This window comes from Notolepis coatsorum (genome assembly GCF_963971535.1).
Source record: "Notolepis coatsorum genome assembly, chromosome: 13".
NCBI lineage: Eukaryota > Metazoa > Chordata > Actinopteri > Aulopiformes > Paralepididae > Notolepis > Notolepis coatsorum.
In genome coordinates, this window is record NC_140177.1 from 36,591,280 (window position 1) to 36,603,760 (window position 12,481).

Here is a 12,481-nt window from a genome sequence, read left to right on the forward strand (position 1 = left end):
GGAGAGAGAGGTGTTCTGTTATCTAGTGGGGAGAGAGAGGTGTTCTGTTATCTAGTGGGGAGAGAGAGAGGTGTTCTGTTATCTAGTGGGGAGAGAGGTGTTCTGTTATCTAGTGGGGAGAGAGAGGTGTTCTGTTATCTAGTGGAGAGAGAGGTGTTCTGTTATCTAGTGGGGATAGAGAGAGGTGTTCTGTTATCTAGTGGGGAGAGAGAGGTGTTCTGTTATCTAGTGGGAAGAGAGAGAGGTGTTCTGTTATCTAGTGGAGAGAGAGGTGTTCTGTTATCTAGTGGGGAGAGAGAGAGGTGTTCTGTTATCTAGTGGAGAGAGAGGTGTTCTGTTATCTAGTGGGAAGAGAGAGAGGTGTTCTGTTATCTAGTGGGGAGAGAGAGGTGTTCTGTTATCTAGTGGGAAGAGAGAGAGGTGTTCTGTTATCTAGTGGAGAGAGAGGTGTTCTGTTATCTAGTGGGAAGAGAGAGGTGTTCTGTTATCTAGTGGAGAGAGAGGTGTTCTGTTATCTAGTGGGAAGAGAGAGAGGTGTTCTGTTATCTAGTGGGGAGAGAGAGGTGTTCTGTTATCTAGTGGGAAGAGAGAGAGGTGTTCTGTTATCTAGTGGGGAGAGAGAGGTGTTCTGTTATCTAGTGGGAAGAGAGAGAGGTGTTCTGTTATCTAGTGGGAAGAGAGAGGTGTTCTGTTATCTAGTGGGGAGAGAGAGGTGTTCTGTTATCTAGTGGGAAGAGAGAGAGGTGTTCTGTTATCTAGTGAGAGAGATAGGTGTTCTGTTATCTAGTGGGGAGAGAGAGAGGTGTTCTGTTATCTAGTGGGAGAGAGAGAGGTGTTCTGTTATCTAGTGCAGGGGTTCCCAAACTTTTCAGGCCGGGGCCCAGAAAATAAGGCGTCAGAGAGCCGCGGCCCAATGCACATCGTCTGGCTTTTTTTTTTTTTTTTTTGTCAGGCGACCGATTTTTTAAGCCAAATATCACTTCAATCCTATTAAGTTAGTTCAAGTTAGTTATTCATTTATATGTGCTATTTATGAGAGGGCTAACTTGTTGCAAAATAATAATGATAATAATAATAGCCTCATTAAAATACTATTGTTGCTTCGGTTGTTTTCAGCGTTTTATGTGCATAATCTGTTATTTAGTTTGAAATGTTCGTTGAAATAAGTAGATTTTTCGTTTTTGTTTATTTATTAAGTTAATATAAAACCATATAGTCACATTTTAGAATACAATAGAATAGAATTTTAAAATACAACTAGAAACACTGTCCTGGCTTGCTTCTAAGTTCAGTGGCCTGACAAAAAAAAAAAAAAAAAAAAAAAATATATATATATATATATATATTTTTTTTTAATCGTCTCGCGGCCCACCCGTGGCTGCTCGCGGCCCACCTTTGGGTCGCGACCCCGACTTTGGGAACCACTGATCTAGTGGAGAGAGAGGTGTTCTGTTATCTAGTGGGAAGAGAGAGAGGTGTTCTGTTATCTAGTGGGGAGAGAGAGAGGTGTTCTGTTATCTAGTGGGGAGAGAGAGAGGTGTTCTGTTATCTAGTGGAGAGAGAGGTGTTCTGTTATCTAGTGGGGAGAGAGAGAGGTGTTCTGTTATCTAGTGGGAAGAGAGAGAGGTGTTCTGTTATCTAGTGGGAGAGAGAGAGAGGTGTTCTGTTATCTAGTGGAGAGAGAGAGGTGTTCTGTTATCTAGTGGGGAGAGAGAGGTGTTCTGTTATCTAGTGGAGAGAGAGGTGTTCTGTTATCTAGTGGGGATAGAGAGAGGTGTTCTGTTATCTAGTGGGGAGAGAGAGGTGTTCTGTTATCTAGTGGGAAGAGAGAGAGGTGTTCTGTTATCTAGTGGGAAGAGAGAGGTGTTCTGTTATCTAGTGGGGAGAGAGAGAGGTGTTCTGTTATCTAGTGGGAAGAGAGAGAGGTGTTCGGTTATCTAGTGGGGAGAGAGAGGTGTTCTGTTATCTAGTGGAGAGAGAGAGGTGTTCTGTTATCTAGTGGAGAGAGAGAGAGGTGTTCTGTTATCTAGTGGAGAGAGAGGTGTTCTGTTATCTAGTGGGAGAGAGAGGTGTTCTGTTATCTAGTGGAGAGAGAGAGGTGTTCTGTTATCTAGTGGAGAGAGGTGTTCTGTTATCTAGTGGGAAGAGAGAGAGGTGTTCTGTTATCTAGTGGGAAGAGAGAGAGGTGTTCTGTTATCTAGTGGGGAGAGAGAGAGGTGTTCTGTTATCTAGTGGGGAGAGAGAGAGGTGTTCTGTTATCTAGTGGAGAGAGAGGTGTTCTGTTATCTAGTGGGGAGAGAGAGAGGTGTTCTGTTATCTAGTGGGAAGAGAGAGAGGTGTTCTGTTATCTAGTGGGAGAGAGAGAGGTGTTCTGTTATCTAGTGGAGAGAGAGAGGTGTTCTGTTATCTAGTGGGGAGAGAGAGGTGTTCTGTTATCTAGTGGAGAGAGAGGTGTTCTGTTATCTAGTGGGGATAGAGAGAGGTGTTCTGTTATCTAGTGGGGAGAGAGAGGTGTTCTGTTATCTAGTGGGAAGAGAGAGAGGTGTTCTGTTATCTAGTGGGAAGAGAGAGGTGTTCTGTTATCTAGTGGGGAGAGAGAGAGGTGTTCTGTTATCTAGTGGGAAGAGAGAGAGGTGTTCGGTTATCTAGTGGGGAGAGAGAGGTGTTCTGTTATCTAGTGGAGAGAGAGAGGTGTTCTGTTATCTAGTGGAGAGAGAGAGAGGTGTTCTGTTATCTAGTGGAGAGAGAGGTGTTCTGTTATCTAGTGGGAGAGAGAGGTGTTCTGTTATCTAGTGGAGAGAGAGAGGTGTTCTGTTATCTAGTGGAGAGAGGTGTTCTGTTATCTAGTGGGAAGAGAGAGAGGTGTTCTGTTATCTAGTGGGAAGAGAGAGAGGTGTTCTGTTATCTAGTGGAGAGAGAGAGGTGTTCTGTTATCTAGTGGGAAGAGAGAGGTGTTCTGTTATCTAGTGGAGAGAGAGAGGTGTTCTGTTATCTAGTGGGAAGAGAGAGAGGTGTTCTGTTATCTAGTGGGGAGAGAGAGGTGTTCTGTTATCTAGTGGGAAGAGAGAGAGGTGTTCTGTTATCTAGTGGAGAGAGAGAGGTGTTCTGTTATCTAGTGGAGAGAGAGAGGTGTTCTGTTATCTAGTGGGGAGAGAGAGAGGTGTTCTGTTATCTAGCGGGAGAGAGGAGACACCCTCTGAGACACTTGTTCTCCACTTCCCACAGAGGGCAGAGGAGAGAGGGTCCGAGCTCCACCTCGCACGAGAAGGCTGTACCCCCCAAATAAGACCACACCCCCTTTTCAGATTTTCTTCTAGGATGTGTGTGACTGTGTGTGTACTGACCCTGTCCCAGGTTGCTTTGTGGCAGGGCGTTGGTGATGTTGTGTGACTGTGTGTACTGACCCTGTCCCAGGCTGCTCTGTGGCAGGGCGTTGGTGATGTTGTGTGACTGTGTGTGTACTGACCCTGTCCCAGGCTGCTCTGTGGCAGGGTGTTGGTGATGTTGTGTGACTGTGTGTACTGACCCTGTCCCAGGCTGCTCTGTGGCAGGGCGTTGGTGATGTTGTGTGACTGTGTGTGTACTGACCCTGTCCCAGGCTGCTTTGTGGCAGGGCGTTGGTGATGTTGTGTGACTGTGTGTGTACTGACCCTGTCCCAGGCTGCTCTGTGGCAGGGCGTTGGTGATGTTGTGTGACTGTGTGTGTACTGACCCTGTCCCAGGCTGCTTTGTGGCAGGGCGTTGGTGATGTTGGACAACTCGCTGCCATAGTTCCCGTCCTCTAGTGGACAGACGTCCATGTCCCCCCACTTCTTCAACTGCTTCAGCCAGCCGCTCTTCTCCTCGCTCTTACAGTGGGGGTTCAGCACCACACACACCCACAATGCACCTGGAGAGGTTAAAGGTCACCGGTCAGTGGGTAGGTTTGTATAAAAATCAGATCTGGTGTGATGCCTAGCTAGCCTAGCTTTGCACAGATGAATGGAGGCGGATATGGACCCACTAACCTAGCTGTTGAAACACCCTTCCCAGAGTTTTAAGCTATAGGCTAGTGGTTCAGACTGAATTTTCTAACGTATTTTTCAGGTGTGTGTCAGGTTTTAAATAGTGTGGGTATCAAACAGGAAGAATGGCTGTCAGGTTCTAAACTGTGTGGGTATCAAACAGGAAGAACAGCTGTCAGGTTCTAAACTGTATGAGTCAATAGTCAATAGTCAATTTATACCTGCATTACTTTTACCCTTTTTCTTATTCACTGCACTGTCTATTTTATGCTCGTATGTTTATTTCACTGTGGTGAGGCACATTGAGCTGCAATTCTTGTATGAAAGGTGCAATACAAATAAAGTGTATTATTATATCATGATATTAAAACGCTCATATCCTTACCCAGCTCGTCCCAGAGCTGCCTACACTTGTCCGTCATCCCCGTGCCCTGTTGTCGCCATAGCGATAGGCGCGGGTCGGCCATGAACTGCTCTGTGATCAGAGTCAGCATCCTGGCCCCATTGGAGTCACGCATCCGGAGCATCTCCCTGACCTGGTGACAGACGGCATTAAGATGAGGTAAGACATTCCTACACATGAATATAGGCAAAACAATGAAATATAAATAAAAAAATACGGAAAGATTGTGTAAACAATATTATTAAATCGGCATAAGAATATGAGAAAAAGAAACGGTGTGAACAATGAAATTAAATTGGCATATAAAACATATGAGGAAAATAAACCGTGTAAACAATTAGATTAAATCTGAATATAACGTTTTTCAATGATAAATTCATGAATCAATATTTTCTTGGGGGGGAGGGGGGGGGGGGGGGGTAATAATCTTATTCCGCACCTGATGATGATGATGATGATGAATAGTTTATTTTCTGTCTTTGTTTACAGATCAATCGAAAACACACTTGTGTGGACTTTCAAAAGAAAGAAATTATAATAATAATAACAAATAATCACAAATGTACATAATTATTCAAAGTAAGCTCACACACAAAATCCAAACTCAATGACCGAAAAAAGGAATAGGCTGCACATGCTTATTTTTGCCTATCCTTTACAATTCTTAAAAACGAAATATACTTTAATATAAGAAAGAAAAACTTAAAATATGCTGCAAGATATACATTCCCTTTTAATTTTTTTTAAAGATTTTAACTTTTTTTTTTATGTTTTACTCAAAACTGTACTGAATTATTTGATCCTTTAGCGCCTTTTTAAATCTCCCCTGAGAAGTACACAACTTCAACCCATCACAAGGCTATTCCACAATTGAACTCCCAAAATTGAAACACATCTAGCTTTTACATTTACATTACATTAGATTAGTTTTACACACCTTTCTAAAAGCTCTGTGAATGTATTATTTATAAAAAAAAAATTACGAAGAAAGATGACATAAAAATTATCTATAGCAGCTTTAAGTTGTGTTTCGTTGAGACACTTCATACCTTGGCGAACATGGAGTTGAGCTGCTTCCCGGAGCCGTAGTAGCCTCCCTGAGACAGGAACTGCTTCACCTGCTCCCTGACCTGGTCCTCGTCCAGGTGCCAGCAGTTATCATCATCGATGCTGGCGCCTGCCGTCGGGTCTGGGGCGCCTGGGAGCAACACACGCACACACACACAGATGTGTTAGATCAGAAACACAGACAGAAATAGGTGTGTTCTATCAGAAACACACTCATGCACATACACACACACAGATATGTGTTATATATCAGAAACACACACTGATAGATGCGTTATATCTGAAACACAACACACTGATAGATGTGTTATATCAGAAACACACACTGATAGATGTGTTATATCAGAAACACACACTGATAGATGTGTTATATCAGAAACACACACTGATAGATGTGTTATATCAGAAAGACACACTGATAGATGTGTTATATCAGAAACACACACTGATAGATGTGTTATATCAGAAACACACACTGATAGATGTGTTATATATCAGAAACACACACTGATAGATGTGTTATATCAGAAACACACACTGATAGATGTGTTATATATCAGAAACACACACTGATAGATGTGTTATATATCAGAAACACACACTGATAGATGTGTTATATCTGAAACACAACACACACTGATAGATGTGTTATATCAGAAACACACACGATAGATGTGTTATTATATCTGAAACACAACACACACTGATAGATGTGTTATATATCTGAAACACACACTGATAGATGCGTTATTATATCTGAAACACAACACGCACTGATAGATGTGTTATATATCAGAAACACACACTGATAGATGTGTTATATATCAGAAACACACACTGATATATGTGTTATATATCAGAAACACACACTGATATATGTGTTATATCAGAAACACACACTGATAGATGTGCTATATCAGAAACACACACTGATAGATGTGCTATATCAGAAACACACACTGATAGATGTGCTATATCAGAAACACACACTGATAGATGTGTTATATCAGAAACACACACTGATAGATGTGCTATATCAGAAACACACACTGATAGATGTGTTATATCAGAAACACACACTGATAGATGTGCTATATCAGAAACACACACTGATAGATGTGCTATATCAGAAACACACACTGATAGATGTGTTATATCAGAAACACACACTGATAGATGTGCTATATCAGAAACACACACTGATAGATGTGTTATATCAGAAACACACACAGATACCACATGATGCGTTGTCCTTGAACCCTCGCAGGACATCACACACGCGTGCGCGGCGCATGTACACATTGGACTGAGCCTGAACGCAGAACTCATAACTCCGATATAACAACATAATAATATAATCAACATACAGTAACAATTCCCATCTCGCATCAACATCCTTCCATCCACATCAAAGCTGGTGTAAACAACACAGAGTCCGCTCCTTCCCTGAACCGAGCCGCCACCTAAAGAACACATAACCAGCCCAGTCGACCTGGGAACCCAAGACCTTCTGTAGCTGGTGACCCTGGGAGGGTTTACTAGAGTTATTTATAGGCAGCACCTCGACCACAGAGGCTCCATCCAGGACACACCGGACCAAACGCACCACAGATCCAGCACGGGATCACACCGGACCAAACGCACCACAGATCCAGGACGGGACCACACCGGACCAAACGCACCACAGATCCAGGACGGGACCACACCGGACCAAACGCACCACAGATCCAGGACGGGACCACACCTGACCAAACGCACCACAGATCCAGGACGGGACCACACCTGACCAAACGCACCACAGATCCAGGACGGGACCACACCTGACCAAACGCACCACAGATCCAGGACGGGACCACACCGGACCAAACGCACCACAGATCCAGCACGGGACCACACCTGACCAAACGCACCACAGATCTAGGACGGGATCACACCGGACCAAACGCACCACAGATCCAGGACGGGATCACACCGGACCAAACGCACCACAGATCCAGGACGGGATCACACCTGACCAAACGCACCACAGATCCAGGACGGGACCACACCGGACCAAACGCACCACAGATCCAGGACGGGATCACATCGGACCAAACGCACCACAGATCCAGGACGGGATCACATCGGACCAAACGCACCACAGATCCAGGACGGGACCACACCGGACCAAACGCACCACAGATCCAGGACGGGATCACACCTGACCAAACGCACCACAGATCCAGGACGGGATCACACCTGACCAAACGCACGCGTCTTTCAATTCCTGGGTCGCCCCCTTCCTTATTCCTCCCAAGATGTACAATGATCGTGACATTTTAGTCAGACGTGGTGGTGATTTCCGTGGGTTTATGTGGCGTCTGTGACACACTTTCAGATACAACGGAATCGGTGAATCGGTAGAAAATAAAACGTCCACATCTTTTCAGTAACGGTAAAAGATAATGCTAATGTGTTGTATGAAGGCTAGGGAGGGGCGTTAGTAATCCATCACTCCAGTACTCATCGTTTCAATTGAACTCTTCAACTGGATTTCTTTTTTATTCGGTTAACACCAAATACGTCGTCCATCAAAAGTGCCTGTTTGGGCCACTGAGACAGAAATCTCGCTCTGAAATCCCGGGAGGCGCGAGTTGTTGCAGGAAGACAACACTGGCACACTGGTAGCTGTGGAGCATGAGAGTGTAGCGCCAAGGTTTGTTGTGTTGGAATAAGGAATAAGTGTTAAAACAGAGGTTCTTGTTTGTGCATTTCCAAATGATACCAACAACATGTCTCCCACTTTGTGTAGCGTTCATAGACTATTGATACAGACATGCTGTTCCATGAGTGGAGAGACCTGCTGCAGACAGAGTGGAGGTAATGTAATTGTTACAAATGGTAACTGACTGTTTTGACTGACAATACGCATTAAGCATCTGGTATATTGCTGCGCATTGTTATGGCCGCGGAGCGAGACATAATAAAAATCGGTAGCATCCGTGTGTGTATGTGTGTGTGTGTGTGTGTGTGTGTGTGTGTGTGACGCAAGAACTCAAGGCAAGAATGACTTGGGACGACATGTCAAAAAGACTGGAATGGTAAATTAACATATCACCATTATCAGTTGTACATAGTTACCAAAAATATCCAACCAATATCACCCATTATAAAACAATAGTACAACGATATCACTCAATGCATTCTCAAAAGTTCTCAGGCTAAACTAAATAATCAGAACCTCTCTGGAAAGCTCTCTGGCTGTCAATCTCAGAGGAGGTACTTCCCCCATAATCTGACATTTTGGAGATACGTGTTTTTCTTCCTTATCAGAGTCTTGCTTCTGTTCTGCACAGACGTCTATAAGGAGGCCAGAGGGGGCAGCGCTGCTTTCATCTGCACAGGAAGTCAACTACAGAGGAAGAGACCACAGAACCTCTGCCAGCTGGCTGGCTATGAGACCAGAAACACACACACACACACACACACACACACACACACACACACACTCCTGCATCAACAGACGAGACTCCTGGACCTGTGAGGAGGGGCCTTTTGAACTTCAACCCCCATGATCCTCCTTGGCAAACAACAGACAGGAAACCTAGCGCTGGACTTCCTGTCTGAACAGGAGGGCTGATGAAGGTCAAAGGAAGGGAGAGCGTGATGATGGACAGAGAGAGAGATTGTTCCCCTCAAGGAAAGAGCAGGAGGATTATGTCTTCCGTCTTTGTTCTCTCTTTCTGTCCCGTTATCTTTCTCCTCTCTCCTATCTTGCTCCTCTCTTCCTCCTCTCCTCTCCCACCTTGCTCCTCTCCTCCTCCGCACCTCTCTCCCTCCATTCCTATTTTGCTCCTCTCCTCCCTTGCTCCTCTCTCCCTCCATTCCTCCTCTCATCTTTCCCTCCTTTCTCATCTCTCCCCTCAACTCTCCAAGGGTATATTAATAGTATTGATCTATCGATCTGTCTATACATATATCTATCTTCTCACATCCTCTCCTCCTCCCTTCGGCATCTCCCCCCTCCTTTGTGTCTCTCCTCTATTCTCTTAATTCTGCCACTCCTGAAATAGCCTGAAAACATTCACGTCTCTTTCACGCAATAAAGACTATTATTTCAAAATGTGTCCAGAATTCAAAAACCACGGCTGCGTATCATTACACCTCTATGATCAGGTCTGTGACGTCAGGTCTGTGACGTCAGGTCTGTGACACCAGGTCTGTGACACCAGGTCTGTGACACCAGGTCTGTGGCACCAGGTCTGTGACACCAGGTCTGTGACGTCAGGTCTGTGACACCAGGTCTGTGACGTCAGGTCTGTGGCACCAGGTCTGTGGCACCAGGTCTGTGACACCAGGTCTGTGGCACCAGGTCTGTGACGTCAGGTCTGTGACGTCAGGTCTGTGGCACCAGGTCTGTGGCACCAGGTCTGTGACGTCAGGTCTGTGACGTCAGGTCTGTGGCACCAGGTCTGTGACGTCAGGTCTGTGGCACCAGGTCTGTGGCACCAGGTCTGTGGCACCAGGTCTGTGACACCAGGTCTGTGACGTCAGGTCTGTGACGTCAGGTCTGTGGCACCAGGTCTGTGACGTCAGGTCTGTGGCACCAGGTCTGTGGCACCAGGTCTGTGACACCAGGTCTGTGACGTCAGGTCTGTGGCACCAGGTCTGTGACACCAGGTCTGTGACGTCAGGTCTGTGACGTCAGGTCTGTGACGTCAGGTCTGTGACACCAGGTCTGTGGCACCAGGTCTGTGACACCAGGTCTGTGACGTCAGGTCTGTGACACCAGGTCTGTGACACCAGGTCTGTGACACCAGGTCTGTGACACCAGGTCTGTGACACCAGGTCTGTGACGTCAGGTCTGTGGCACCAGGTCTGTGACGTCAGGTCTGTGACGTCAGGTCTGTGGCACCAGGTCTGTGACACCAGGTCTGTGACGTCAGGTCTGTGGCACCAGGTCTGTGACGTCAGGTCTGTGACGTCAGGTCTGTGGCACCAGGTCTGTGACGTCAGGTCTGTGACGTCAGGTCTGTGGCACCAGGTCTGTGACGTCAGGTCTGTGGCACCAGGTCTGTGACGTCAGGTCTGTGACGTCAGGTCTGTGGCACCAGAGGTCCGCTCACCGTGGACCTGGTTGATCTGGGAGTTGGAGGACAGGATCTCGTCTGCGAGCTTCTGGGCGGTGGGCAGCACCTCGGTGTGGTGCGCCGTGATCAGGTACTGGACCAGCTTCTGCAACTGGTCCCGGTTCATCTGGAACAAGGTCTCCGAGATGGGCAGCCGCAGCTTCACCTGGCGGAGGAGAGGAGAACACGGTGGGTTAGATTAGAGCCCAGTGGTTCTCAAACTACGGGCCGCGACCCAAATTGGGGTCACGGGTAGGTGACAGTATTTCACATTGGCAAGTAAATTCTTTTTTATAATACATATTTTCTTAATGTTCTGGCAACATATTCTGGCTAAATATGCCTTGTTTTATAAATGTGTATTGATAACATAGTGCTGTAATTACATGTTCTAATAAATATGCATGATCAAGTTCAACAAGGCATGCTTTTATTTTGATATTCCTTAATTCCACGTTGAAATTACGCGATAGATTAAGTGTGGGGTCCCCAAAAAGAATCCTAAATAAAATGGGGTCACGGTATGAAAAAGTTTGAGAACCCCTGGATTAGACCACGGTAGATTAGATGATAGATTATCACTACTAAAGAATACCCTTCCATTTGATACAACACTGCATCGGAAACCAAGTGGTAATGTTAGATTAAAATGTATCGTCATCATGCAGCACAAGTACAGTACAACAACAACAAGTTTGTCATTCAACCAGAGTGCATGTAACAGTAAAGTGCAATAGTAATGTACAATGTACACATGATTAAACTGGGTATAGAATATATAAATTAGTACTACTGAGTAATAGTGCTAATAAGATGTATGTACATGGTTGTAGTATTAATATGTACAGTGATACAGGTATAAAGACACTATGGTAGTAAGTCATACTGGCCAGCAGCGTAACTAGTAAGAGTAGGTAAGGGATATGTACAAATATAGATATGTAGAAAGGATTATATGCAGGTATGTACAGACATATGTGGAGGATAGATATATATACAGTAAGAACAGATATTTGCTATCACACAGAGTTATATGGGTTATATCCAGATCTATTCAGAGCCCAGGCTGTTAGCAACTAGCATGCTATGTATCTTGGCTTTGCCAACTACAGTCAAATGGGTGTGTTTCACTAGCATGCTAGTGGCTAGTGGTTCTAGTAACGTTACAATCACAAAGAGGATCTATGACTTCTCTATGATTACCTGCCAACCACCCCCACCTGTGTATGATTTTTATTAAAATGTTTATAGAAATAAAACCCATTTAGTTAATTTTCACATATCAGCTCCCACGTTCATCAAATAAAAACCTCTAATTTGTAAAATACTAAATCTATATCTGTGCTATCAATACTTAGTCAGACGAAATTATATACTGAAAGTGTCAGTGTGGACAGCAGAGCTTGGGTCTGTGCAGCAGAGTCGCAGTACAGAGCAGCTTAAGTTTCACTTTCACTTCTAGAGTGGATTTGACCTCACGTGAAGCAGAGAAACACAAAAAACACATCGTTACACAATGGCAATATTTCAGATATAAACCCTGCAGCAGCTCGACTGGAGAGAAGCTCAGAGGGCCAGCCCAGACAAGGAAAGGAATGTTTGCGTGATGCGCTAAATAACAGCTACATTCCCGGTGGCACCGGTAATACCGGTGTTGTCATGAGTTTATTAGTCATGGGGAAATTGCCACACTAGCTTCCCACTGACCTGTTCAGGCTTCCGTATGCGGTAGAGGGACAGCGCCACCACGTGGGCGCAGTAGAAGATGTCTCTGTTGCCGCAGCCGCACGTGACGGACGTGATCTTGCAGCGGTCGAAGCTGATGGCCACTCTGTGGGTCACCTCGGGGTCGGAGGCCGTGGACTTCTCTGTTACCGTGCCGCTGAGATGGAACCCTG

General features: G+C 45.3%; 1 protein-coding gene across 1 annotated transcript in view; it reads right to left on the reverse strand.

Annotated features, from left to right (window-relative positions):
- zswim5 (zinc finger, SWIM-type containing 5) overlaps positions 1 to 12,481 on the reverse strand; it is a 95,764-nt gene that overhangs the window by 21,219 nt on the left and 62,064 nt on the right. Inside the window, exons 2-6 of the mRNA XM_084327924.1 lie at positions 12,291 to 12,478; positions 10,581 to 10,749; positions 5,457 to 5,605; positions 4,390 to 4,540; positions 3,713 to 3,889 (exon numbers count right to left, since the gene is read on the reverse strand). Of these exons, the coding sequence (XP_084184050.1) occupies positions 3,713 to 3,889; positions 4,390 to 4,540; positions 5,457 to 5,605; positions 10,581 to 10,749; positions 12,291 to 12,478 (834 nt within the window). The remainder of the gene's footprint in view (positions 1 to 3,712; positions 3,890 to 4,389; positions 4,541 to 5,456; positions 5,606 to 10,580; positions 10,750 to 12,290; positions 12,479 to 12,481) is intronic.